The sequence below is a fragment of the Salminus brasiliensis genome, chromosome 4 (genome assembly GCF_030463535.1).
Source record: "Salminus brasiliensis chromosome 4, fSalBra1.hap2, whole genome shotgun sequence".
Lineage (NCBI taxonomy): Eukaryota > Metazoa > Chordata > Actinopteri > Characiformes > Bryconidae > Salminus > Salminus brasiliensis.
Window position 1 is genome coordinate 32,698,885 of NC_132881.1, and position 19,175 is coordinate 32,718,059.

The 19,175-nt window shown below is 39.1% G+C and overlaps 1 protein-coding gene across 2 annotated transcripts in view; it reads right to left on the reverse strand.

The window, feature by feature from the left end:
• myofl (myoferlin like) overlaps window positions 1–18,518 on the reverse strand; it is a 31,471-nt gene extending 12,953 nt beyond the window's left edge. The window contains exons 1-26 of one of the 2 annotated variants that reach the window (XM_072678080.1): window positions 18,308–18,518; window positions 16,398–16,453; window positions 16,211–16,302; window positions 10,908–11,016; window positions 10,689–10,785; window positions 9,769–9,947; window positions 9,535–9,663; window positions 8,506–8,568; window positions 8,361–8,411; window positions 8,161–8,191; window positions 7,908–8,023; window positions 7,381–7,507; window positions 7,174–7,277; window positions 6,798–6,866; window positions 6,661–6,704; window positions 6,436–6,518; window positions 6,173–6,211; window positions 5,596–5,720; window positions 5,220–5,333; window positions 4,834–5,011; window positions 4,615–4,739; window positions 2,845–2,954; window positions 2,492–2,684; window positions 1,279–1,434; window positions 991–1,122; window positions 290–453 (exon numbers count right to left, since the gene is read on the reverse strand). In XM_072678080.1, coding sequence (XP_072534181.1) covers window positions 290–453; window positions 991–1,122; window positions 1,279–1,434; window positions 2,492–2,684; window positions 2,845–2,954; window positions 4,615–4,739; window positions 4,834–5,011; window positions 5,220–5,333; window positions 5,596–5,720; window positions 6,173–6,211; window positions 6,436–6,518; window positions 6,661–6,704; window positions 6,798–6,866; window positions 7,174–7,277; window positions 7,381–7,507; window positions 7,908–8,023; window positions 8,161–8,191; window positions 8,361–8,411; window positions 8,506–8,568; window positions 9,535–9,663; window positions 9,769–9,947; window positions 10,689–10,785; window positions 10,908–11,016; window positions 16,211–16,302; window positions 16,398–16,453; window positions 18,308–18,395 — 2,774 coding nt within the window. In that variant the 5' untranslated portion in view covers window positions 18,396–18,518. Of the gene's footprint in view, window positions 1–289; window positions 454–990; window positions 1,123–1,278; window positions 1,435–2,491; window positions 2,685–2,844; window positions 2,955–4,614; window positions 4,740–4,833; window positions 5,012–5,219; window positions 5,334–5,595; window positions 5,721–6,172; window positions 6,215–6,435; window positions 6,519–6,660; window positions 6,705–6,797; window positions 6,867–7,173; window positions 7,278–7,380; window positions 7,508–7,907; window positions 8,024–8,160; window positions 8,192–8,360; window positions 8,412–8,505; window positions 8,569–9,534; window positions 9,664–9,768; window positions 9,948–10,688; window positions 10,786–10,907; window positions 11,017–16,210; window positions 16,303–16,397; window positions 16,454–18,307 lie in introns of both variants that reach the window. The other variant, XM_072678079.1, reaches the window with a different exon arrangement.
• Between the last annotated feature and the right edge of the window lie 657 nt (window positions 18,519–19,175).

Consider the following 19,175-nt stretch of genomic DNA (forward strand, 5'->3'; position numbering starts at 1 on the left):
ACAGAGAAAGAGAGAGAGAGAGAGAGAGGCTGGCGGACTGAATGTGTATAAACCGCAGGCCAACTACAAATTTAAGCCAACGGCCTCCATTTCCTCTGATTGTAAGCTGGATAGCATGAACAACGTCTCAGGGAGGTCTGTCATGCCAGCGGAACCCACACATTCTCATTTACAGGATGTTTCTAGCTGCTGAGTCATTATTTAAATGTCAAAAACAACAAATTCCTGAACACATGCATAATACTCTCTCACTTTTGTGTGTGTGTGTTTTGCCGTTATCACAGCTCACCAGCGCTCAGGGTCGATGTACCAGTCACCCTCCCACTCCCATCCACGAGGGGGCAGAAAGCACTCCTGCTTCAGCTTTACCTTCCCAGTCACATCAGAGAACTTGTGTCGGCCCACCAGACCTGTGGTGCCCCATTTCCCAAAAACCTGAGCCTGGTTCTCATACTGTAAGAATGGGATCCCAGAGAAAGCATATTTAAAACTCTGTTTTTGATGGTTCTTTTTACAGAATTGACACTCAAGGTGCTACAAATGGTTCTTTTAGTGATGCTGTTGATAAACCACTTTTGGGTCCATGGTTCACATTTTCACCCTACGAGGTCCCTCATGGCATTTACATGAACCCTGCTTACATTGTTTTCCTAATTCCTAAAAAGTGAATCTATATGAAAACAACAGCAATAACTTTAGATATCAAGGGTTAGCATTAAACAACATTTCACTAAATATCTGTTACTTTGAACTTTTACTAGATCCCTCAAACCACAGATCTCAAACCACATCTTCTATCTAAACCTAACCTTAGCCCTGGTCCAATCCTATCCCTAATGATGCAGATAATCAACAATTTCTATATTTGTAGATAGGGGACTATAGGGGACCATGAAATTAAAACAGGACTCAACCACACCATTTCACATGATTCAATAGTGTAGCACTACATTTCACAATGTTAGTCATGAACCAGCATGGAAACATTACCATTTCAGCAAAGACGCTGAACATTCCCTCTGCAAAGCTGTTGAACTTCTTCTCGTGAGCTGACAGGCCCAGCCAAACATTCAAACGCAGCTGAACAGGAATCTTTACCCCTTTGTTTTTATCCATTGGGTACTGGAAACAACATGTCAGAGTACTGAGCGGGTGCAGGCTTGCAAAGTCAGGCAAACATAATCTCCATAGAGATTAATGGAAGATTTAAGCAAAAAAAAAAAAGTAATATGTTCCTTTAAAGGAATGAAATCAACTGTTCAGTTATATGTGATTTACCTGCATAAAGATGGTCTGTGTCTTGCCACAGTACTTTCCAGTAGCCTGATCACCATGGGTGGAGAAGAGCACCTGATTGGCTGGAATGCGGGCATAGGCCATACGTTTCTCTCCTCTCAGCATCCAAATAATGATGTCAGGCATGCTGTTCTGAGGCTGCAGCATGAGAAAATACCTCAGTATAAACTCATATTTATAGATATTTTGGTAAAATGCATGACACAACCATTTCAACAAACCATTCTCTGAAGAGGGTTTTGGAGCCTAAAGATGTAAGTATAGAATGCTTCCATTGCCAGCAAAGTCTTGTTTTTATTGTATTAAAATGGTCACTTTTTCTTTGTTTGCAACAATGTAAAGCTGAAGAACAACTTCATGCATCCTTATGCAAACATCATGTGATTTCAGAAGTCAATGGCACTCAAAGCTTTCAGGTGTAACTCAGCTTAAAGGGATGAATATTTGATTTACAGTCCATCCTAGGTCAAAATGAACCTTTTTTACATTGCTAGTCAATGTCCCTGGTCTTACAAAACCATGGAGTCATTACGTCATTTAAAAAACAAGCCATGACATTGGCACCACCTGCCTAATATTGAGTAGGTCCCTCTTGTGTGACCACAACAGAGCTGATCATTGACTCCACAAGATCTCTGAAGGTGTCCTGTGATATCTCTCACCAAGGCATTTAATTTGCTCATTTGTCATCACTTTCAAGAACTGACTGTTCACTTCTTGCCTAATATATCCCATCCCTTGACAGATGTCACTGTAGATGAAGATAATCAATGCTGGTCACATTACCTGTCCGTGGTGCTAATGTTACGGCTGATTTGTGTATAAAGACTTTCTAAAGGGTTTCTGATTGATCATAATGTTAGAATACTGGGAAAAATAGAATTGTTTTAATAACATAACATCAGAGACCCGCCCCCATACCATGTTTTACGCAAAAATATGTCAAAGTACGGAAAGTAAATGAATTATGGTCTCTAATTCATGTTGACTATAACAATAGACAAAGTGTCAAATGATTATTCGGGCAAAACCTACTCTTCATACTAATGAACGATGAATATAGAGAGTGCTGCAGAATATACCCAAAGAGTAAGTAGTTGTTATTTAATAATTAGTTGGTAATAATAATTGAAACTCTAAATTGACCATAATAAGAAACAATAATGAAAAGCATAAAAATCATAAAGGCAGTAACCTCGTCCGCGATCTGCTGTAGGCGCTCTAGCCACTCCTCTATGTCAGGCAGCGTGGTTTTAACATCGGTGGCCTCTTCTCTCATGCGGCGGGCTGCTTCCCTGATGCCAGCGATGACACGGTCTCGTAACTTTTTGAGTTGGATATCCAAAGCTGACAAGTTAGCCTTGCCCTCCAGATCTGGTAACTGGAAACTAACAGACACAGTGCCAGAGTTCACATCCACTGAACAGCCGCAAAGGAGGCTATAAATAAGATAATGGTTACTTGAAGAGCTTTAGGGGATGAAGATGTCACATAGTGCCTAAACATGTTCTAAACATTTACATGGTGCTTTTGGTGTTTGTGGTTTACCTGGTGAGATCTTCAATGAGCTGGTTGATGAGTTTTAGCCAGATTTCAGCTAAGCGTGTCTCAGAAACCTTAGCCAGTATGGCCGTTTTCAGTGAGGTAACACTGGCTTGCTAGCGAAGACAAACAAAACACAAAACACAAACTCTCTAATGTAACTGTTATGCACTAAACAGACCATTCTGTGCAGGGCTATACAATACGGACAGAATTTCATATTGCAATTATACTGCAAAATATTGTGATTATGGTATGACTTGTTTTCCAAATGCTGAACAATGTAAACAAGCTCTTTTCCAACTGGATGGCCTGTATTGTGTCTCATTCAAAAAGCAGTCTATATGGACTGTATGGACTGGGGAGTGAATGGTACAGTTTAAAAACTTTACATTTTGACCATATTTACAGAAAAGAATGTAAATACTGTTTATATGGGCTTAGTAAAGTTGTTGATGCCTGGTGAGCACATTGAGGGTGCCTGAATTGTGATGGAAAACCTGACACTGTGTCCACCTCTTTTGTAAAGAGACATGTAGTGTAACATATAGCCACCAGCTTGCCCTTGCGTCTGGCATATTTTCTGTCTTCATCTGTTTGTTTACATATGTCATGTGTTTTTTAGCTCATGAAACTGTGCATGTTTTGGTCTTTGTCCCTGCCCCCTTTTTCCCCACCTTTGCCATGTATTGCTGTTTTCTAGCCCCACCCCTTATAAATCTCTGCCTGGTTATAATTCTTATTCTTATCCACGTCTGCAGGTTTCTATTCAGCTTGCCTTGACTCTGCATTTAATTTAGTTATATTAATTTAGATTCTGTCTTTGTTCTGTGTGTTTGCTTTTGCTAATTTTATTTTCAATAAAGCTCACTTTCAATCCTTTCCAGCTTCCTACCTGCAGTCGAGACATGAAGTTTTTAGTTTGCAAATGGAGAATTGTATATCATTTTACATATCATAGCCCATTTTGGCTCTAGTGTAAAAGTGGAACACAGACAACTGGACCACTGACTGAGTGACTAACACTGACTGACTGACTAACACAGCTCTATACTATACTGTCATAATTATATAATAACACGTCCTAGTAAACCTATTCATCAACCTATTCAACAGTGTCAGTGTTTAGTGTTTGTTTTGATCCTACAGGTTGACACAGTGCTCTAACTGCGCTAGTATGTCTGAAGAACATCAGCTTCTAGCTTAAGGAGGTAGCAGTAGAAATACTGAGTGACATTAAGTAAATTCCACACACAAATTGTGACCAAATTTGTTAATATTAGTTTGTGTAATTCAGTAAAAACATGTCAAAAAACAGATTCTGATTGGCACTTTTTGTTTTCTTCCTGTTGTGCCTATAGGTCAGTTTCAGTGTGGTTTAGGAAGAGTGGATTTCTTTTAATAAGCAGCTGAACTCCATTAAACCACTGTTAAGAACGGGGATTCTTAATTTATTTGGCGGGTCAGATTAGAATCAGGCTGGTTCTGGCCTGCGGGCCACGTTTGCCACCTCTGTCTTAATTAATCCAACCCCCACAGAAACTCATCTGGAAAGTCTGAGGATGATTAGGACGCTTACAGCACATAAAACATTTAATGGTTGGTTTGAGAGCTCATTTGCATATTGCAGCCTTCTGCAATACATGCGTACAAAGACCAAAATCACGAAACAGCAATATGGGAATATTATGCAGTATAACAAAAATTGTGCGGCCCTTGTTTTATGCACCACAAGATACATAATACGCTGCATGGAAAAGAAACTCTGTAACTTACCAGCCTGTCTGCAATGAAAATAATAATGTTGACTGAATCTAAACGATGACTTATGTCCTCCCAGAAGGAAGTGAGGATAACAACTGGCTTTGTGTCAGCCCAGGGCAAGTAATAGTAGCGATTTCCTGTGACAAAACACAGACAATAGGCATTTGAACATGCCCTAGGGTCCCCACATACATGTCACAGTTGTTCCAGTACCCATAATTAGCCTCTCACCGTCAAACACGGCACAGCTGTACTGAGTGGTGGAGGCCAGTGGTTTGCAAGTTGAATCCATTTTGTTGCCATAGTTGCCAATGCTGACCTCAAACTGAATGGGTTCCCCAGGCTCCTGAAGCATACAGGCACTGTGGAACACTGCACACAGGGAGTACTTCCTCTTCCGCTGGTATTTCTGCTCACACAGGGACATTTCACCATATTTTACAATTACATACACATTTTGAAAATCTCCCGCTTCATGAAATGACTCTGAGTATTTCTGGAAACACATCTATCCTTTTTATAAATGTGTCAACATTAGCTTATCATTTCTTATTTATGTTCATGTTGATGTAATATGTTTAATTAGTCTGTTTTAAGTCTGTCCTACATGCCGTTACCTGTGCTACTAAGATGTCGTCATTGGAGAGGTCATCCACCTTCTTGTCAACTTTGTCATCCAGCCGAGTGGAAAGTTCAATAAGAACCCTCCCTCTGTAGGCCACCCCCTCACCCTGTGACACACATGCTATTACACCACCTTGACTACAGCCACAATGTTTATTTTGACAAAGCCTACACATAAACCATTTCAAAGACTGCTTTGTGTAAAGTGACAGCAAATCCTAATAAAATCTTAAGGCACGCTCTTGCAAAATATCCGCCATGTGATTGCCCTACACAATCATTTTAAGTGTAGGCTTGGCCAGAATGAACTTTAACAACTAGACAGACAATACCTGGAAACACAGTACCTTGGATGCATATGGCACTTACCTTTCCTAAATTGAGTTCCTCATATGGGTCAGGAAGATCAGAGAATTCTCTCAGACTCCCATAGAGGTTTAGGTAACAAGGGCCAAAAGCTGGGAGAAAGCCAACCTCAGTCCCAACACTGTCTACTGAAAGGAAGAGGTCTGGATGTTAGAGAAAGCAAACTACTAAATGATCAATGGTAAAAGTGTAAAAGTGGTGTTTCAGATTTCAATATGTACAAAAGAGAAACATTTAAGCTACATTATATCAGTGTAGAATATTCTCATCAGAAAAAAACATTGTAATGTTTATCAAATCATTTTTCACTGTTATGTTGCTTGGCAACCACAACCGACTGTTAACAAACCTTAGTGTTTGACAAGAGAACTAAAAATGTTTAATAAAACAAATCAATAATTACACTGATAATTAAAAACAGTAGATTTATACAATACTGTACCGAGTTCTGTAAACCACAAAAAAGTTTTTTACTCTGCTTCATCACCAGGACTAAAACACCCCATAATCATGGTAAATTCTCTGTAGCACATGACCTCTTGTGGTCTCGCAGAAAATAGAAAATCTTAAAGATGAGTACCATCAACTGCTGGATTCACTCCATTTTCAGTAAGTGACTCTGCTGAAGAAAGAATGTACATTTATACAGGATGACATTATCATATGATTATATGATATCATATTATCATATTACCATATGATCCTCATAGACACAGACAGTGAAGATACTTGAGCATTTGATTAATCAAATCAACTTGGGTATTATGAATGTTTGCCGTTGCTTGTTTTAATGGATCATTACCACAGTTTACCAGTTGCGAGACAGAAAAAGGGGAACCTTACCTTCAATTTCCCCACCAGAAGATGCTATTTTGGTCAGATTTAAATACGTGGTCCCAACAGCGTCATTGCTTGAGAAGCGATCCCTGTCAAAAGGGAAGTAAAATGACAAAGTGAGGCTGAATATGATTTAAGAAAGAGGAAGGCACATACATATACATATACACATACACACACACACACACACACACACATATATATATATGAATTGGGAAATCAGGAGCTTACCAGTCAAACATAGTAAGTTTGATGCGCTCACACATTGATGGAAACTAAAAAATAAATAAATAAAACATTGGCAATGACTTGCAATATGTTCCACTAAGAACATTCATTAAGCTGTATCATATCATCATGCTTCTTACCTTAACCTGCACGTTTATCAGCTGGTTCCACTCTGGATTCGCATTCTTCTCAATGATCTTTGTGCATAGCTTGAAAGGAAATGAAAAGCACACAGGAGATTTATCAGAATTCCTCAGCTAGCACTCTAAACAAGACTTGGAAACTGGTGGGATCTTTCCAGCATTGCTAGTCATGATATGAACGTGCAATGTACTGGTGTACTAGTACTACTTGTATCATAATTAAGAAAATAAATAACATTAGTTACCCTACACCCTCTGTCATGTAACAGGGGACTAGGACAACTATGGTGACTGTGTTGAAAGTAGATCAAATATTCTCTCTAAAATGACAGCCATTGGACATAAAAATAATATGTATCATTCACAGGTTTACCTTTTTGCCAGCAAAGTTAACTTCCAAAAATGGGTCCACAAGGTTTTTCTTGTCACCCTCTCCTCCAAACAGGTTCTTGACTGACTGGGCGAAGGCATCATCCACTAGACAATCAGACAAAATACACAAACATCCACGGTGTCAGATCCTCTGTATACAATGCTGTAATAGGGCTGCTATTTGCTCACAGTATATTGGAAGGCTCACTCTGTGGCATGTCCTCGGCGCGGTACACTTTGAGAGCGAGCGTGGCTGATCGCAGGGTGACTCCAGCAGGCAGCAAAAGGTTGCTCTCAATGTCATCTTGTTCTTCACTTTCTTCCCTTTTTTCCACCTGCAGCCCCAAAACACAGATCAGTACAGAGACAGACTCACACTGAAAGTGGTCACCTGAAGTGATGTGATGATATTGTGATCAAGTGAGGGGGCAAACGAAGATCTCCAGAACATTCATACATTTAAATGTGAAACTAAATGAACAAGAATTGGCATATTCTCATGGAACTGAATGCCAAATATATTAATAGTGAAACTGCTAAAAACTAAAAATGGGCAACATCATTATCAAGAGTAATAACACACATGTATTTCCTGATGTATATTCAGTCTCATAGTCATATTAAAGGAAAAAACTAAAAGAATAAAAGATGTTTATCAGTTCAATATTTTTAACATGTTTAAAGTTTCCTGCAACGATTAAAATAAATAAATAGAAAAAATATATGCAGATGTACCGGAGGTTCATCTCCAGTTCCCATGATGATCATGCTGACTTTCAGGTAACCTCGAGCTCCTGAGCTAGAGTCATCTGGGTCACTTAGCAGCAGCCATCTCCTCATGATGCTATGAGCTTTAGACATTACAGAACAGGGTAAACACAAATGGTAAAAGACTAATACTAATAATGTGTAATTATTAGTGGCATGAAGACATTTCTGCAATACACTTATCTGCAAAGCAGAACAGAATTTAAAGATCTTCACATACCAGGCTCATCATAAACATAGCCCACATCCAGCTGTGGAGAGGAATAAAGTAATTGCAGTGAAATTAGTCATACTGTAGAATTAACACACAACAAATGCATTGTTCTCTAGCTTCTAATGAACATTTTTTTGTGTTACAAATTGTTACCAATAAACATGAATTTAAAGCTGTAAATGGCAGGTAAGTGCATCAAAGATTACCTTAAACTCCCCCAAAAGACTGTCTGATCTCAGAGAGAATGAGTTATAAACCTAGATATAGAGAGAGACACTCATTACAGTCTGGTTATTAATGACTGCAAGCAAAGCTTTCTCTTTCATGAGACATTACAGATGGTCACCTTACCCGGATGTAGATGTTCTCATCAAAAAGCTCTGATGGCAACATGTTGACATTGTAGAAGAAAATCTGTAAGAATATTAATCAACATCATAAAAGTGTCCATCAGCACGTTCTAAATGATCAGAGCCGCAACTTAAGTTTTCCCCGGTTAGCAAATCTGATATCGCAACAGTTTTTTTTTTTCATCTTTAACCACCACTGCAACAACTTACCCACCATCCGACCACTAGGTTAACCATTAGGCCTAGTTCGAATTTAGATCAGGACCATATGTGGCATGGCCATGCCCCAGTTGTTGCACATTTGCTTGAATGCTGGGTCAGAAGTGGTTTAAAGGTGGTTGTCTTGCTATTTGGGGTCGTACATCACATCCCTGTTCTATTCTTAGACAATAAGAGCGTAATGGTGGCAAGGTGCACAGAGTTCACACAGAAAAACTGTCTGTGAGTGGGGATGCCCCTGTCACAACAAGGCTCGCTAAGGAAGATCAGAGAAACTCACTGAAGCAACTGGAGGAGGCCAGAAGTGTCAGAAGGAGAGGAAAGCACAGAACCAGCAGCTTTATGAAATGACAAGGGCAGGACAGGGTAGAGCAGAGCTGGAGAGCAGTCCACAGAAAGCCAGTTAGAATAAGACTCTTGAGAAAGGGACACTGCAGCAAAATGTGGAGACTATATCAGTCTGAAAAGCTCTGATTTGTCTAACACGTAGCCTGCAGTGATTACTTCTATAGTTAAATATAGTGTTTTATGCATTTTACTATGAAACAATACTGACTGAATACTAATACTATATTGACACTAAGACATACATTTGCAAATAATACTGACTGAAAATGTTGTTCCTGGATTCTCATATAGCAACTTTTCTGTTTTTTGTTTTTTTTTCAGATGACCCCTTCAGTAAGCATTTTTCTATGCAATATAAAACATGGTCAAATATAATTTTGTAAAAATACATACATACTTTACATATGTAAAATTAAATACTGGATAAAAAATGCAATATTCATTTGAGGCCAAACCACCATACCTCGTCGAAGAACGGATTGTTTCCTCTTCTGATTCTTGTCCTGTGTGTTTGCCCACAAACACTCACTTTGACGACTGGTTTGATGTTATTGCCCACCAACTGCCGTCCCTCTATGATTCGGATGCGGATCTAACATTCATGCAATTAAAGTAAGGTATGTTACCAATTGAAGTTAGAGAGTCAGTAAGATATGTCAACACTTAAACTGTGCATAAACACTAAAGAAAGGCATGCCTGGAAATCTTGGAGTTTGTTAGCCAGTGCTTTCTGACGCTTACGCCCTGTGCGGATCATCTTTTGGGGAGGTTTTCCAGGTTGCCCGGGTGTGGGTGTCTCTCCAGGAGCTCTTTGATCTCCCCAGTCTCCAGTATCTTCATCAGCATCAGTTCCATCTTTCCCAGCAGAGGACACACCTATAGGGAGAGCAACAAACAATGGTTGGAAAAAAAGATATTCATTTAATTTAGACTACACAATTAAATAAATAAATTATTCCTGAAAAGGTAATGGCTAAAATAAAGTACACTATAAATAATATAAATGACGAGGGCTACGTGTTAGGGGTGACTGGGTACAACCTGATTAACAGGTTTAAACAGAACGTGCTTTTGGTCACTTTTCTGCATTCTCAAACATTCCTGTGTTCTTCATTGTTAGTGTAAACAATGACAGAGTGAACAATGAAATAAAAAAAATTAAATGTGTTAGGTTACGCCCTCCTCTTGCCTACTGAGTGATATTAGAAATGCCATGGCTGTCTCACAGAGTGTAGTTCCTTAATGTTTTTCCGCATGTGTGTTGTGTCACTGATTTGCATCAGTCATTTCCATACTGCATGAAAGCACACTGGTGCAGTGTAAAGCAAACAACGTTCTGCTCATGCTCTTGCAGTGCACTCCAGATCCAGTAATCCAGACCAGCCCAAACAAATGGCAGCTGATCATAAGCAGATAAAGCAGAACGGCACGGATCTTATCTAACATAAGGGAAATTCATTTGCGCAATAAGGATATAATTCCATGTCCTGACTAAATTTGGTGAGATGTTTTGTGCAAGCAGAATTTCAAACATATTCAAAATAAATCAGGGAGTCAATAGTAACAGCAGACTTATAAGTAAGAAAAATAAAGAAAAAAAATAATAAAGTGACTGACCTGATTCTCCAGTAAGGACTTCACCATCAACTTGGGCATTTGGGTTAGGAAGAGCACCAGCAGGAGGTTCATACCCAATTACTAAACTGATTGTCGCCTTAAAAAGAAGAAACCAGAAACATACTGCACATCAGTACATGTCCACCAATGTATATGTTCAAGTTCTGTATGACTCAAAATCCATATTTGTGATATAGTCTAAGTGGCAAGCTGATATACCCCTATATCTTGTTTCTTCTCATTCATGAGAGGAACATTCCTCGAAGGTAGAGACCTGGTCTGACCACTGGCCAGCTCCCGGAGTAAGATTTTCGTAGAGCCAATAAATCTGTAAAACACAAGGATAGGAACTGCATTAAACACTTGGTCCTAACGCACAGTGCATGATGTGTATAAGTATTTCCCTACAGTTTTGGAGTAATTTATAGTCATTTACACCACTGCTGTAAACACAAATTGTGCTAGGGGCACTGCCTAATGGACACATGCATTTGTTGACAAGCTGAGAGATACAAAATTAGCATATGAAGTGAGTATCATGTGAACTGATGTCGTAGAGCAATATTACAGGATATTTACATCCATATGACATATGGTAATGCAACGTTATGCAGTTATTGTGAGAGGGGAACAGTGCCACTAAATAAACATAATGCAATAGCCAGAGTTTTGGGCCTAAAGTGGCAATGACAGAGATGCTCTTCTCCCTACTACAAACATCAAACTGTAATTGATTTTAGGGTAACACTGCTACATAATGTTGCTTTAAGCTCTGGTTGGCAACAAACAGGTTACATTCTTGAATAGTAAAATGGTAGATTATTCAGTCAGGATTTTTTCAAGTGATCCAATCATGAGCTCCTCCATTGTTTAGGACTTTACAGGGAGAACTGAAGCCCTAATGTTTCAGATTAATAGTTTGCCATTTGGGACCTAAAGGTCTCCAAAACTGGATAAACTGAATGATATGACTGCATTAATTCTAGCCATACTTGAAGGAATTTCAACTATGTTTTTTTTTTCAATGTGGTTAACAAAGCAGATGAGAGAATATAAATGTTTGGTTGACCTAATCCCCCCAAACGAACAATATTTAGTGTCACTTCTCCCTCGCCTCCTCCCTGCACACTAATGGAAAACTCTGAAAAAGTCACTGGCTCCTCTTACGTAATGGTGAGTCACAGTGAAACAGCCCTGGCAGATAAGTCCATGGTTGGCTCAACGGATGTCAATCAACATTTCAACATCAACGTGAGCCACAAAGATGTGATTGAGCAAAAAGAACAATGAATAACACTTTTCTGTTTTAAGAAAAGATACAATCTTAATGAAATATACCATCTCAAGTAGGCTTTCAGGGGTCAGACAAAAAGAAATGGTCATGCTTTGTCTTCCTGTTCAGAAACCTCCAGTGCAGAAGTTCTGTACAAAATGGAGCTACTCAAAGAGGATACAATGGTAAAGCAAGCCTGGAAGTAATTAGTCTGAGCCACAGACATGAGTGCCAGGCAGGGAAAAGCACAAGCAGCAGCCTGAGAGGGCGGAGCCCCCCAGCTGAAGGCAGCTCTGTAGCAAGCTCTGTTGCCAAACACATTTTCAACTGTGCAATCAATCAGTGTTGAAAGGCTTAAAAATTCTTACCATTACAATTTTGTTGGCAACAAACACCTTTTGTTGACAGTGGTGTAGGGACGACTTAGTAATAAACAAAGTAAAAAAGTAAAGTAAAAAAGAAGTGCAGTACCACACCTTTTTAATGTCAAACAGCGCCTCCTCAGTTACTTAACATTTGATCAGTTACTTCTGGCCCTCACAGGACTGTTTCATAGGGAAGCTGGCACAGTAATGTCTCCTACGATACGTCTCTATCACAACAGCAATAATGTGCTTGTGTAAACATATGACAAAGAAAGGCTGACAGAAAAAGAGTGAGGTGCCAGAGAATGCATTTGCTATGCCAGACACTAGACATAAATTCATTCAACTTTGTTCAGGTTTGTCTGTGAAAGCTTGTATTTACTTGGGAAACCAATGACCTCACTTTTACCCAAGCCAAACTACTGCCGAGTTAAAAAGGTTGAGTCGAAAGACTATTTGGGGCAGATTTTAACAATGAACCCTCAAGACTTCTGTGTCTATTGATTTTCAAGAATTAGAAAACCCATGCCTGCCATTTTTGTTTCATTTTATGTTATAAAACTTTGCTTATGTTCAATCTCAGCAGGTATTGCAGCACTCCATTATCCATTCTTACATTTTGACTTGAAACAAAAAGATTTGTTTTTAGACAGCCAAACAAAAATGGTATCTATGTTATTTCCATGGTCCCTAGGCAGATACAGTCATGCCAGGTTAGGCCTTCAGAAGAACAAATGAATGCTTCATATGTCCAAATAACCATCAACCTAAATATTCAAATAAGTAAATAAATCATTCATTTATTTGCTTTGTACTTTTTACAGCGGGTGTTGTCATAAAGCAGCTTTGCAGCAAACCGGGATTGACCCTCTTCTATTTGCTAATTGCGACAATGAGAAATTCCCTCAGAGCAAGAGGAAGAAACCTTGAGCGGAACCAGGACTCAGAAAGGGAACCCATCCTCCTCTGGCTGATACTGACTAATACAACGAAACATACATGACAGTAAGTCCAATTGCAGAACATAAACTAGGCAAAATGTAGAATAGCGGAAAAAAGTTGAATAATGGAGAATTACAACTGATAACTAATGGGCAACACAGAGAGAAAGAGAATGGGAGTTTCTACAGTCCATGGAGGCTAAACAGTCACAGTCATAACTCAGCAGCATTATCCTGTTGTGAACAAACTGAACGGAACCTCATTAGGCACAAGGTGACAATCAATCCGTTTGGATTTCCAGTGGGTGGGATTCGTTTCCTGGTTGGAAATGTAACTCTAAGCCTTCACTGGATGTGAATATGAGTGGTAGACTAACCAGCTTTCAGTCAGTTGTTGGGAAGTAAACTGCTAAACAGGTTATATAGAGTTGTTGTGCTAAAAGTGAAAGAGTTATTGTTGAGGAGTTATAGTTATAGTTAAAGTCATTTTGGATGTATTTGCCAACCTTATATTTAAGCTAAAACTGAACACATTTCAGATATAAATATATGTCACACGTCTACAGAAGCTGCAGGATCTACACTAGATGTTGGGCACATTTTCAAATTTCTTGGATCCAGTGTAAAATAAATTAAAGTAAACAAATAAGAAAAAAAACACTTAATCTATAATTAACCATCCATTATCAGTACCTGACCTAACTATTGCACTACTATATCGATTCAATGTTCAGAAATCTAGTGCCTAGTGTAAGGCCTTTGCAGAAGGCCTATAGGGGGAGGGATGCTAAAAGTTCTTCCCAGCTTCAGCTTCAGCTGCATCCAAAGCAATGCCACTGATGAAGTGATTAGCTTCATTTAATTAGCTTATTCCAGAAAGTGACACATAAACTGAAAACTATTGGAAATTTGCATCATTTTAAAAAGGCCAATGATGCCTAGATTGTGTTGACTATTGAAGGTTAACCGAAAGTAGAGAAATTATTCAGGACAATTTTCAGGTAAAGTCTAAACGGGAGTCTAATGCATTTTACCGAATCGATGACAAATAATGGATTCTGGGCGATCATTTAAATAAAACCTGCACAAAGAGCACAAGCTTGTTTTTTTTAAGGGTTAAACTGTAACATACAAGGTATGTAAGGTACAATATATGTCAGTGTCTTTTACAAGCTTTAAATGTCGGTGTATAGTTTAGAACACCCCCCAAAAACATGACACCCATGGCCTGACATAAAAAGGAACTAGTTATCCTTGAGCACTTGATTCCCGGTGTATTTACTGAATGATTTTCAGTTGACACAGACCTTCAGTTTTCTTACTGTGTTTAATCTACAAATTGTGAAGAAGAAAAATGTGACACAATCAGCTTTACAAGGTGTTCACACACTTATCTCATCAAGTGTACATTCAAATACTGTGACAATCAGCTTTTGGCTTCAGTGAACAGAATAATGAAACCATGCGGAAGAGCCGCTGTGCTTTTAACGGTCTCAAAACATCCACATTCCACATTCTGGAGCAACAACAGATATAAATTACAGCCTAAACCACAGAGAGTCCAGATTAAGTTCTCCCTGCATCTTGTCTATCTGGAATTCTGTTCAACTCTAGGAGTGAATCCTCTTTTTCACAAAGCAGTTGTTAACTTTGACTTGACCGCCATGGAATTCAGCACATTGGAATCCCCAGCACATATGAAAATCTTTGCCTGTGTATACTTTGGCAGTCTTACATTCAACCGCAAATCAGTTGCAAAGGAACAGAAGGGATTCCACACTTTTCATTCTGGCAACAAATTCCATACTGGAGATATTTTTAGACTGTTTAAAAGGGAAACATGAAGTTCAATCCCAAGTGCTCTTATCTTACAAACTATGAGTCACTTCTTAACAAAACAAAGCTCAAACACCTCCCCAAGGACCCCTGCATATCAGAAGCTTAGATACGACTACAAGGATAAAGTTGCTACAGAGAAGAAGTGTATTTCAGGCAGTGTGTTCTAATGAGGAGCACTATTACCCTTCTCAACAACATTAACCATCCACTGGAAACAAGTCTTCACACGTACTTCCACATTTCTCGCTGTGTGCTCTAAGGCTAGTCACTGCCCCCAGACAATGGAAAGAAACCTGAGTCTGTGTGTGTGTGTATGTGTCGTCTGGCAATCCCTCCAGAAGACAGATTTTAGGAATGACTCAATGTGGAAAGCTCATTACAGGAACAGGCTATTTGGGCAAAAAATTCCAGCACAAGGGAAAGCCCTCGTCTTCAAACCAGCGCTGCAGATTACAACAGGCAGCTTTGGCCACCATTTCTATTTAAAAATAGAAAGCCTTCACACCAACCTTGCCACTGAAATAGCATATTAAGCTAAAGTAAGTCTTATCTCAGCACCTGAGACTAAGCCAAAATAAAAGTAGGGTAAAAGTAAGCGAAAGAGCAGAGCAGAACTCTGTTCTGTGCCTGTTCCACTATGCCTCAAGGGTGAATACCACCTCTCCTCTTACACAGCATGACGAGTACAGACATGACAGACGGGTGTGGCAGTGGGTGATGATTGTACAGGTTATATCTCCTCAGAAGCTGATGTTAGTTAACTCATGTAGTTCTCTCATTGTTAACAGTTATTTGTGTTCACTCACAACCAAACGACAGAAAAATTGAAAGCAATTAAGAAGCTAAATCTGCTTCAGGGACTTTCACTCTCAGCAGAGTGAAGGTAGGTAATAAGCACCTCTGAAATGACAGAATCACGTGAAGCCCCACCTTTTTCACCCTAAAAAGTCACTACGCCTCACAATCTGCTGCATTTAACATCATATTACTCTGCATGTCAAAGACAATAGCGAGTGATTTTGCCCATTTGTGACCCAACATGCTTATTAGCGTTTAATAGATGTTTGTAAGAGCGTGATACATAAATAAATGCAATGTACGTACTTGTCCTTGCCAATGGTCTCATAGTCCTTAACAACCACTTCCACGAAGGAGGAAGAGTCCAGAGCTGAACCCTTCAGATCAAATTCAATGACCTAAAATGGCAAAACGCAGAGACTTGTTTCTTTTTTGCTCTTCTATAGTAATTTTCTAAGTAGTATATTGCAGAGCATTATTGTATTGTACTGACCTCATTCCACACTGGATTCAACTCATTTGAAATGGCCCGTGTTTTCTTTTTCTCACCTGAAACAGTGAAAAATAAATGAGCACAAACAAAAAGATGCAATACTTTAGCCTGTAGTGCAGTCCTCCTTTATTACCTGACAGGTAGAATTGCAGGAAAAAAGTAAGTGAACCCTTTGGAATCACACCAACTACTGAGAAAATGTAAACTGGTAATTATCTAAGACACAATTATAGACAAACTCGATCAAATTAAACTAACAGCCTAACATAAACAGCCGTACTGTCTGTGCAACTGACTGAGCATATTAAGTAAACATCCACAGTGCAGGCTAGAAAACGTAAGTGATCCCTTTGACTGAAATAATCCATGGATTCTCTTTATCAGCAATCACCCCCATCAATTATTTGCAGGCTAGAAAAAGTAAGTGAACCTTAGCGTTAATGACTTTTAAAAGCTAACTAGCAAAAGAATGTTTCAATTAAGAGAATGAGATTGGAAGTGAATGTTTTACAGATGCTTTCTTCATTAAATAATGGCATACAAAGCCTGCATGTTCAAAAGAACAACTGATTAGTGCAAACCATGTCTCAACACATCCAATTTTCTGAAGACATGATATAGAGACGCATGAGACTGGAAAAGCTACAAAACCACAGCTAAAGACCTGGGTGTACATCAATCCACAGTGAGACAAACTGTTTACAAATGGAGATTGTAACTACTCTTCCTGGGAGTGGGTGTCTTCCTAAAACCACTCCAAGAGCACTGTGGCAAGACCTGATGAGAGCTGTGCACGCAACGAATTCCAATTAGAAATAGAGATTAACTAAAACACATTTGCAGGGAGCAATGACCCACAATTCCTCCACAACACTGAGCCAATCTTTTTTGCAGCTACAGGAAAGGGAGGTGATGAATGTGATTGCTGCTAAAGGGGGGTCTACAAGATATTACATTTAGGAAATCACTTACTTTTTCTAGCCTGCACTGGGGATGTTTGCTCAATGTACTCAATTTACTAAATTTTCTTAGTAATCAATGCAAAAATCTAGGTCATTCCAAAGGTTTCACATTACTTTTTTTTTTGCAACTGTATGATATACAATAATAATAATGAGCTTCTCAAGGTTTAACGTAACTTAAACGTTCGTAAAAGATTAGTTAGATACATAAAGACTTCTCCTCATTCTATGGGACTCCGCTAGGCCTTGGCACCATGTTTCAGAAGTCCGCCTCAGATTATCACCCCATCCTCTGTTTGTAGTCTCAGAGAAGCCCAGTTTTGAAGCAATTTTAAATGCAGTGAGCTTCATATTCCGTATGCTTTGACTCTGTGACTGATGTAAAATTCTATAAAAATATTTTCCTAAACCTAATTGGTTCACTCATGTGTATGTATCTAATGGCCTGTAATTCCATGCATAAGGAAAAAAAACTAAACTTTTGAAAGAAACAGTTCAGCAAACGATATGATTTGTTTTCTATTTGCACTATTTAGGCTACTTAATGTTTGAGTCTCAAAAAAAAAGCCGCTGTCAACAGAACATAAAAGCATTAATGTATGAGTTAGAAACACTGAGATTCAATCACTGTCTATAAACGTGTGGAAAAGCGAGTAGTTTTCCCATTCCGCTCCTTATAAGGAAGTCTACTGTTCCTCACAGTCCCGAGGCTTCACACAGCCAGCATGAAAAATCCATGAGAAAGTCAAAGTTATGAGAAAGTCAGTAAATGGCAAATTCTCCACAAATACAACCTAATTCGGTCGCGATAAGTGGTCGACCTGGCCTCTTTCGTTTTGGGCATCAGTTCATGAGCTAATCCTGCAACAGCAGGGCTACAGTTTTCTCCCTCTGGATTTTTTTTCCAGCGGAACTGAAAGTACAGAGATAAAATGACGATACACTCACCTTTAAAAACGACTCCTGCTATCGGGTCTGGATTACCAAGTGTCTTTTTAGGAATCCCTTTAGCACTCTCAACAACTACCTTCAGCATGTTGGGAGTGTTGAGGGTGACTTTTCGGAAGAATTAGACCCCCTCTCATGGGTTGGAGGACCAGCCGGCTGGAGGCTGCTGATAGAGCGCGGTGGCGGATGAGAGGAGGGAGCGGAGTCTGGGGAAGAATAAAGGGCGTCCACCCTTTCAGCCAAGTTAGCTACTCCTCACAGACTCGCCTAGTTACCGTGTCTGCAGATGCAGAGTGGGAGTGGGAGTGCTGGGGTTGAGTAGCTCTGTTTATGTGGAGTTGCCACACACTGTGACTACAATGTTAAAACATTAAAACGTGGTATGAGTTTGTGTAGGTAGCGCTCGGCAAATGGTTAGCTAGTAAAAAAAAGTAGGCAAAGGTAAAACCAGCCACGAATACAAGCAAACGGGAGGCGAAATCCTTGCGGTGCTTCAGCGCCACCATGCGGCCAAAAACGCACGTAAGGCAATTTTAGTTAAAAATACATCTGATATATATACTTATTAAATATACGTAAATACATACTTTTATATACGTATGTACTAATATTTATATACTTATATAAATATTAAATAAATCAATGATAAGGTGAGGAGGCTTAAATATGTTGTCTTCTGTGCTTCTCTTGTTTGTTCTTCAGCCACTGCTCTAATAGATTTATCTGATTGGAAAGACAAGTAATAAGTTCTTTGTACTCATTTTTGTTTTGTTATAATTAAAAAAAAATGTTTCCAGCATTTATTTTTATTTATTTATTTATTTTGCTGTTTTCCACACTTTCAATTTCAAACGATTAATTTTTGACA